The sequence below is a fragment of the Octopus bimaculoides genome, chromosome 7 (assembly GCF_001194135.2).
Source record: "Octopus bimaculoides isolate UCB-OBI-ISO-001 chromosome 7, ASM119413v2, whole genome shotgun sequence".
Taxonomy (NCBI): domain Eukaryota; kingdom Metazoa; phylum Mollusca; class Cephalopoda; order Octopoda; family Octopodidae; genus Octopus; species Octopus bimaculoides.
The window spans coordinates 4,295,469-4,305,468 of NC_068987.1; the positions used below are offsets into that span (position 1 = coordinate 4,295,469).

Below are 10,000 nucleotides of genomic sequence, written 5' to 3' on the forward strand. Positions count from 1 at the left end.
AGTGTTTTGCGTAGGATGTGTGCTGTGCCCAGTAGTGCAATTTTCTGTATGTTATATATATTTGTAAGTCCTGGTGTTTTTGTTATGTATTTGTCTGAATATTTTTTTATTATACCTAAGGCACCTACTATAATAGGAATTGTTTCTGTTTTTAGATTCCACATTCGAGTTACCTCTATTTCCAGGTCTTTGTATTTTGAAAGTTTTTCCATTTCTTTTAGAGAGACGTTGTCATCTGCTGGTATTGATACATCAATTAGAAAGCATTTTTTTTCTTCATGATCTTTGACAACTATATCTGGTCTATTTGCCTTAATTTCTCTATCTGTGTGTATTGGCATATCCCAGAGTATGGTTGCTTTCTCGTTTTCTGTGACTTTTTCTGGCGTGTGTTTATACCATCTTTTTTCTGTTGTTATTCCATAGTGTTGGCATAGCTTCCAGTGTATATAGGTCCCTATTATTCAGACACTCCGGTTCGCATTCCTACCATATCAATATATAAATTCTTCCGTAAAAACGCCTCGCATCTTTGCAGAACTTCTGTCCTTGGAAGACAGAGGACGGAGCCTATAAATTACAGTCAAATCTTTCACATGTGATCACTTTGGTGTCTTGAAAATACCAGCCCTTGTTGGAAAATGGATAAAAATAAGGGAATGAAAGAAAAAGAAAAGAAAGAAAAGAAATTAAAAAGAAAAATAGGAAAGATAACAAGAAAATATCTGATTATAGGAAATATTACGTAGAACTGGAGTAAAAGTCACCAGCATTTTACACACGCAGAGACACACACACATATGCATGTATGTATGTATGTTTGTATGTATGTATGTATGTATGTATGTATGGATGGATGGATGTATTGTACATCTTTTGTTGGTAGGAGTCGGTGATGTGGTACGCGAGATAGTCCAAGCTGTTGAGCTCATTAGAGTGCTCCACATTTTCTTTGGAATCTGAAACAATGGTCTGCAGACTTGTATACAAATTCATCCATGCAACTCAAAAACTATTTCCTCATTGTTCATCATAAACAGACCTCTTGGTTGAGTCAATTATTGCTCGTTCACAGAACCATTTGTAATAGACATCACCTTATTTATAATGACTAGCACATACCACTTGTCACGAGGGTAGGGTGTACTATTATTACTATTATCCCCACTTCTCCCCTTTTAAGTTTTTTTCTATTTCTTTTAATAGCAATACTTTTTATATCACCCCACCTCCCCTTTTTAGTTTTTTTTTTCTTAGTTACACATTTAATATTTTTTTCCATTTGGCATCTACTTCCAAGAACTCTATACATTTTCTTTTTCTTACGCTTGTGCGTCTGGGTTCAATCACCTGTGGTGGCATTGTACTTGAAAAGTATCATATAACCATTCCATTGGTTCTTCCATTCTCTTGGATTCGCTCTCAACGAACCTTTTTTCCAGTTGGTCCATGTGTCTCTTGTGTACGCCTTTTTTTACTTTTTGCCAAGCACAGCATTTTTCTTATGCGTTTGGTAATCAATCCATCTTCCCAACTCTGTTTTCCATTCTTATATGCTCTCACAAATACATTTTCCGCAATCTTGGTGTATTTTCCATTGCAATTTTTCTTTTCTTGCCCGGTAGCAATTTATCGAAGAGTGGTTTTATTTTCCTCGCAAACATCAGCTCCGTTGGTGACATACCTGCTGGTACATTTGAATCTGGTGTCACACGGTATACTCCTAAGAATTGTTATAGAGCTACTTCATCCATGACTTCCTTATTTGACATTCTTATGGCTCTCTTGAATATATCGACAAAACGTTCTGCTTGTCCGTTAGATCCGGGATGGTATGGCACCGTAGTTACATGTTCTACAGCAAACGTTTTACAGGGGTTTTTAAATTCAAGACACAAATTGTATTCCATTGTCAGACACTATAGCGTCTGAGATGCCAAATCTCGCAAACAACTCATGTAAAAAACTTGTCACAGTTGAGGAATTTAGTTTTTTAACACTTACAAATTTCTGGCCATTTAGAGAAACTATCAACTACCACTAAGTAGTATGAACCGTTCAAAAGACCAACGAAATCGATGTGTAGTCTCGACTACGGAACATTTACTTTTGGCCAGGGTTCACTTTTTATCGTCCGTAACTTTGTTGCTAGGGCACATCCTCTGCAGCCTTTCACCAAATTTTTCATTTCTGTATCCATATTTGGCCAGTACTCGTAGCTGTGCATTAAAGCTTTCATCCTCAAAATACCAGGATGTCCAACATTAGATTCCCCCAAGATTTCCTTTCATAGTGTTTCAAGTATCACTACTCTCTGTGCATAAATCAGTTCGCCATCACAAATTGAGTGTAGGTTCATGTCTCGATTTTGTTTCGCACCAATCCTCTTCCTATTTACTTTTCCTGACCACAGTGTTCTTTTCACTTCTCTTATGAATTTGTCTTTTACCGCATTTCGCTTCATGTCTTCTCGGCTTACTGGTCTCTTAAAGTTGCGATTACCATATCTTTGAATGGCTTGCAGTGTTTCGGTATCGGTCTGGACATACCATCCGCATGTCCTCTAGGTTTTTGACGGTAAATATTCCATTTTGTAGTCATAATTCAATAATGTAGTGTCCCATCGTTGTTTAGTGGGTCACCAATTTAGTGTAAACGGTCAGTAATTTAGAGTGAGTGTTCTGTGATTTAATGTATGAAGTGTGTCCCTGAGAGAATCCATTGCAGTCTGCTTTTAATAAGCGTGAATAAAGAATGTTCAGAAGACAATTCATTTAAACATCATTTAAATAAAACGAGTGCTGGCAAGTAGCAACAATGATTAATCTGCAAGTGTATGCGAATGTACCGCTCATGGTGAAGCAGAGTTGTAGCTGATATCATTCACATGAGTTGTTGCATTTCAAAGAGATGCTGCTTCTAGGCTCTCAATTCATCAACTAGTTTGAAACTGCTACGTCACTGCTAGGGCAGATCACTGCCGTTTTTTATTCATACGCATCTATCCCTGATTAGCTGGAGTTCACCAGAGCGCAACTGAACTTCGGTTCCATCACGTCACGATACAGAACATTGTCTTTGTGTTGTACAGAATTCTTTTCTTTTTTTTTTCTTTTTTTTTGTCACGTGTCATAATTCTTTCTAATTTTTGCACAAAACTTGAAATTTTAAGGCGAGAGGGCAATCGATTACATCGACCCCAACACTTGACAGGTACTTTAGTTTATCGATCTCGATAGGATGAAATGCAAAGTCGATCTCGTGGGTATGTGAACTCGGAATGTAAAGAGCCGGAAGAAACGCCGCTACGTACTTTGTCCGACGAACTTCCACACTGTTTCCATTTACAAACTTCACTCTCAAGCTATTGGTCAAGCAATAACAGAAGCCACGTGCCCAAGGTGCTGCGCAGTGGGACTGAACCCGAACGCATGCAATAACAAAACGGACTTCTTGACCGCACAGCCATACTTGTGCTTGTAAAGATATACATATAGACGAGATGGTTACGGTTGGAATGTCTTTGATCGTTGGCCAACTCAATTAGTATTGATCAATGATTAAGCATTAAACACTAAAACATGAGTCACTAAGTATCTGAATGTATTTTTATGATTTTTCGTAAACAGAGGAAAAATCGATGTTTCTAGATTGTTAGTTTCGCTACGAAAACACCTTTCTTAATCGTTTGTCGTCAAAAGATTCTTAAAGGCCATCAAAACAATTGTTCTTCGATCCCATTCGAACCCCCATCCACCGTTAAAAATATTTAACATTCCTTACCTGTCCACAAGGTGGCGGCAACAGTGAAACAATTATCTCCCTTCATCCAACCGGAAATTCAGGTGTGACGTCTTTGAAAGGTGTGTTTTCACCTGTGCGATTGTAACTGGAAGTTTTTTATTCGAGTTTCGTAAAGAAACACGTGAAAATTTTACCAAGTAATTAATTCATCCGACTCTTGATTAAAACACAAAGCTAGAAAACGAACCAAATCATTAATTATTTTACCTTTAATTAAAATGTCGACCAGTTTGAAGTTTTTACTCATCGTACTTCTGATAAACAGAGGTGAGTTATTTATAACCTAGATTATACTTTATTTGGTGAAACGTGGGATAACTAATATATTGAAAGTTACTATAACATTATGTGAAGTTATATGATGTATATGGGAATTAATATATGGTAAATTTGAACCTCGTCTTCTAACATAAATTTGAATTTAGAAGCGTGTTTATGTGAAAAGGAAGACGAATTCTGACCCCACTTAAACGGAAGACGTCTTTGTGTGTGTGCGTATATATATATATATATATATATATATAATCAAGAGAGAGAGAGAGAGAGATGAGACTTTATAGCCATCATAAAACTTATCCAGAATGCCTATTTGGCATAACTACATAGTTATGCCTATTTTTTACTTATAATTTGTTTGTAAATAAAGTCAATTGGTTGTCAAATCGTTCATTTTCTCCTGTAGTGGAGATACAACAAACGGCAAAAATATTTTTAACAGCGTAAAATATTCATTGTCACCTTTTAAAAAATACTTTCATATATCTATTTATTTTGTCGCAGCAAGAACTTTTCACACTGAAGGAGTATCTTAAAACGAAAGCAAACAAATGTTTTTGAAATGAACCTCAACATGTTTTAGATAACTGTTATTATAATTTCCCTTCCTTTAAGTAAAAACTGACAAGCTCTGCCTAACATTAAATTACAATGTATACATTAAAAGCGAGTAAATCTTTCCAAAGGTTACTCGTGGTTTAATTCCGTTAACTTCGGACATCGGCGTATTATAGTGACCTAGTTGAGCTACTTAGCTGTTTATGAGTTAACTTCTCTGGCTGAGAGAAAGACCAAATTCAAATGCTGCTGTTTGCTTCACTCATAGGTTCTGTGTCTTTCCGGTTAAGCTTTAGTTTCTGAATCGGAAGATCACGATTGCCAGAGTCGCAGACGTTTCTCGCCAAACATTCGCAAAAACCAAAAACGAAAAAAATGGCCGTGCATCGAAGTTGTTTATAAAATATTGCAATACGTGGTAGATACCAAAAGTAGAGTTTATTAAGAATACTAACCTAACTGGTACAAGCGTGGAAGAAGTTTTCTTCTCAACCACATGTTTGCAAGTTCAATCCCACTGTGTGGCACCTTGAGCAAGTGTTTTCTACTATAGCCTCAGGTCAATCAGAGCCTTGTGAGTGGATTTGGTGGACGCAAACTGAAGGAAGACCGTCGTAGATATGTGTGTTTGTCCCACCCACTAGCGTAGGGGGTGGCCAGGGGGGGTTCCGTCCTGGGGGAGCACTTTTAAAGGGGCACCACTTTTGGATCTGCTGTTGGCAATTTGTGTTTTTTGTGGGGTCCAGGGGGCCGCCCCGGACAGCACATACTCTCACTACGCTAGTGGTCCCACCACCACTTAACAATCAGTGTTGGTGTGTTTACATCCCCGTAACTTAGCAGTTTGGCAAAAGTGATGATAAAATAAGTACTAGGCTTAAAGGAAAAAATATAAGGACTGGGGTCGATTCGTTCAACTAAAAAAACCTCTTCTAGGCAGTGCTCCAGCATGGTCATGGTCTAAAGATGAAAGGTAACAAAATTAACATCAGTCAATCAACGTCCTGAAAAGAAACCTAATTATGTCTTAGTCTTCATATCTCATGGGTTGTGGTGAACATCCATCACCTTCTTCTTCCCACTTCATGCCAGATGGCACCTGAGGCTTCCACTCTCTCCCTCTCTTTCTCTCCAGGTTGCCCAGGTGATGACTGGGATTTGCACCTGGTTCTCTCTTTTCCATCTGCCAGACTGTCCCTCTCTTTTCCAATAGTTCTTCCCTAAATGTTCTTGGGTCTTCTCCACTTCCTCCTTCCATCCAGAGGCCATACCATCACTGTAATACAGCCTTGGAATCTTATAATGTGGCCAATGTGCTTCCAGCTTCTTCTCCATCCTTCGCTGCTCGTGCTCTCCATCCCAATTCTCTCAAACACAAGTGTTGGAAAAAATTCTTTGCTGCTAAAGTTCTTCTGATTCATTACATTCTGAGTTCAAATTCTGTTGAGGTCAATTTTACCATTCATCCTTTCAGGGTCAATGAAAATAGATACCAGTTGGATATTGGGGTTGACTTTGCCTTTCATCCTTTTAGGTATCATTAAAATAAGTACCTGTTGCATATTGGGGTCAATGTAATCAACTTATCATTGACTTCTTTTATGCAGAGTTTTTTTCAATGATTCTGCTTCTTTATTCAGAAACACTGTAAGAGAACTGAAACACCATGTCTTTCTTTAGCCCTAGGATCCATAAGTCCATCTACCTGGTTTCCATGGCATGTAAGCAACTGAGAGCACAACCATCCACCTTGATCTGGTTGCCAGTCCGTTACAGGGTTCAAGATCAGGAGTTTCAGATGGGAGGGGATGGGTCGATTACATTGACCCCAGTACTTGAGTGCTATTTTATTTTATCAACCCTGAAAGGATGAAAAGCAAGGTTGACCTCAGCATTATTTGAACTCAGAAAAATAAAGAACTGGAAGAAATGTCACTAAGAATGTTGTCCAATATACTAACAATTCTGCCATTTCACCACCTTATGGAACCTTGCATTCACAGATTCAAAATCTTTCCCCATGGCTGTAGCAGTCACCAAAATAAAGCTACTTCGCTTTATCACGGTGTATTGCCTTCAGTATTCTAGCTTTGTACTTTGTATCTCTCAGAATATTCTGTAACCACAATATAACCATTTTACTTCTTATCAGTTTAACACAACATTAAACATAACCTTTTTCTCTCTAAGAAATCCTCTACATGTTTAAGAAACTTCCTGAAATGGTATTGGTGTCTGATAAATATCTGGAATTAATGCTTCAAATACAGATTTGCATTCTTCTACACAAATCACTGTTTGAAAACCAAAATGGAATCTCAGCTATGAGAAATCAAAGGTTTGATGGAAGCTTTTCAAAAGAATGCTGACTACACTAGACTAAAGAATGGCTCCATATTCCTGCAGTTGGGTGATTGTTGATTTCAGTTCTACACTGAGTTTTTGTTTCCAGTTGCAGAATCAGTGCCATTATTTCCAAAGCAAAAACTATCACTGAACAATGGTACTGCCTACTTAATTTCAAGCTTTTTGATTTTTACAGAGCTTCAGAATTGTTCCTAGTCATAAGCATGGTTGCATATGTAAGAAGTTCATTTCACAACACCATGGTTTCAGGTTCATTCCCTCTGCATGGCAACATGAACAAGTGTCTTCTATTACAGGCTTGAACTAGTCAATGACTTGTAGGAGAAATCGGCCGATGGAAGCAATACACAAGCCTATCACATATATACATATACATAAGTATATGTAGGCGTGGCTGTGTGGTAAGTAGCTTGCTACCCAACCACATGGTTCCGAGTTCAGTCCCACTGCATGGCACCTTGGGCAAGTGTCTTCTACTATAGCCTCGGACCAACCAAAGCCTTGTGAGTGAATTTGGTAGACGGAAACTGAAAGAAGCCCATCATATATATGTATATATATGTGTGTGTGTCTGTGTTTGTCCCCCCAACATCGCTTGACAACCGATGGTGGTGTGTTTACGTCCCCGTAACTTAGTGGTTTGGCAAAAGAGACCGATAGAATATGTACTAGGCTTACAAAGAATAAGTCCTGGAGTCGATTTGCTTGACTAAAGGCAGTGCTCCAGCATGGCCGCAGTCAAATGACTGAAACAAGTAAAAGTGAGAGTAAAAAGAGCATATCTGTACTTTTGCTTCAAAATAAAGTGAAATTTTTTGTGCTGAGGAAGAGAAATAAGCTGTTTTACTATTTCAATCTTGAAATTGGACCAACACCCAATTGACTGCAGTTTTATTTTGTATTTTTCATTTGCTCATCTACAAGCAAAGTCCCAGGGTCGATATGCTCAACTAAAGGCGGTGCTCCAGCATGGCCGCAGTCAAAAGATTGAAACAAGTAAAAAAAAAAATGGGAATCTGTATATTTGCAGGAGCTACAGGTGGTTTTATAATGTTTTTTGGGGAATATTCTTACATGTTGCAGAAGGATTTTTTCCTGTTCCCTTATATAATTATATGGTTTATATACATTTTCTTTTCTTTTATTCTTTATTTTTTTCTTTTACTTGTTTCAGTCATTTGACTGTGGCCATGCTGTAGCACCACTTTTAGTTGAGCAAATCGACCCCAGGACTTATTCTTTGTAAGCCTGGTGCTTGTTCTATCAGTCGCTGTTTGCCAAACTGCTATGTTACGGGAATGTAAACACACCACCATCGGATGTCAAGTGATGTTGGGGGGGGGGGACAGACACATAAACAGACACACACACACACACACACACACACACACACACACATATATATATAATGTGTGTGTGTCAGTGTTTGTCCCCCACTACACTGCTTGACAACTGGTGTTGGTGTCTTTTCCCTTCTGTGACTTAGCAGTTTCACAAAAGAGATCGATGGAGTAAGTACAAGGTCTTAAAGAAAGACTATTGGAGCTGATTTGTCTGACTAAAATATTTCAAAGCAATGTTCCAGCATGGCCACGGTCTAACGACTAAAACAAGTCAGAAGATAAAAAGAAAAAGGATGGTGATAATAAGTGAAGAGAGAGAGAGAGAGAGAGAGAGAGAGAGAGAGGAAAAGTATTTAGGGAGATTAGAGATTATGAGGAGAAGAGATAATACATATTGATTAAATGGTATTATCATAAATTAATAATTCTAACAGAATCAGGTCAACGAAGATCCTTTCTACATGATAATCACCTATTTAACCTTTTCGATACCAACCTGATTGAAACTGCGTCTGGCTCTTTGTTTTCATAAGTTTTGAATTAAAATATTCCACCAAACCAAAGTCACAATTTATGTTCCTAACACTAGCTGAATGATAGCTAAGTTGTTTTATTAAATTCTTTGTTATATTTAAAGTAATTGAAAGAAACACGGAGCATCTCAACAGAAATATGGTAACAAAAGGGTTAAAATATATAATAGAGAAACAATTCTTAACCCTTTCAATACCAACCCTGCTGAAACCACCTCTGGCTCTGTAGAACAAATGTCTTGTTTTCATAAGTTCTGAATTAAAATCTTCCACCAAACCTTAGTCACAATTTATGTTCCTAACATTAGCTTAATTATAATGAAGTTATTTTACTAAATTCTTTGTTATATTTAAAATTAATTGAAAGAAACTCAGAGCATCTCAACAGAAATACAGTAACGAAAGGGTTAATCCTTTTTTTTTAGATTTGGACTGGAATATGTTATAATATATGATTGCTGTTTTTGTTTATTTATCTTTTTATTTATTTATCTTTTTAAATGTTTTCTCTTCTGCAGCATTTGCCCTTACCTGTCATATGTGTACCACCCTTGGAACATCAGATTGTTTAGATAAGTTCATTGAATCACAGAGTGGTGATTGTGAGGAAGGAGAAAACAAATGTGTCAAATACAAGACTTATGCTGAAATGCGTGACACTGGATCTATGTGGTCTAAAAACACAGGTTAGTAGTTCATTTTCTCTTTCCCCCCACCCCCCACTGCCACCACCATCCCCACCCTGTGAAGGCACGTGGCCTAGTGGTTAACCTTTAGCATGCTGTAGATGCATCATGTCACTGTGAGAGTTCTCTCCCCTACAGCATCAGGAGTCATTGTGTCACATTGAGTGCATTTTCTTTTTTGAGCAAAACACTTCATTTTAAATTATTCCAATTCACTCAGTTGTAAACAATTTACGAGCAACACCTGTATTAGTGACAGGTGCAAAACATCTGTGATTCTTACTCATCTCATCAGATAAAATGAGAACCCAAATCATTGAACCTGATACTCTAAATTATGAATGAATGTCACCAAATCCTGATTGCTTGTTATATGGAAATCTAACAGAACAGCTTCACAGGATCCCTTTACTCCCTGGTGGACGCATTGACC

The 10,000-nt window shown here is 37.7% G+C and overlaps 1 protein-coding gene across 1 annotated transcript in view; it reads left to right on the forward strand.

Annotated features, from left to right (window-relative positions):
- Positions 1-3,824: 3,824 nt before the first annotated feature.
- LOC106874138 (uncharacterized) overlaps positions 3,825-10,000 on the forward strand; it is a 9,834-nt gene continuing 3,658 nt past the window's right edge. The window contains exons 1-2 of the mRNA XM_014921755.2: positions 3,825-4,071; positions 9,400-9,567. Of these exons, the coding sequence (XP_014777241.1) occupies positions 4,023-4,071; positions 9,400-9,567 (217 nt within the window). The 5' untranslated portion in view covers positions 3,825-4,022. The remainder of the gene's footprint in view (positions 4,072-9,399; positions 9,568-10,000) is intronic.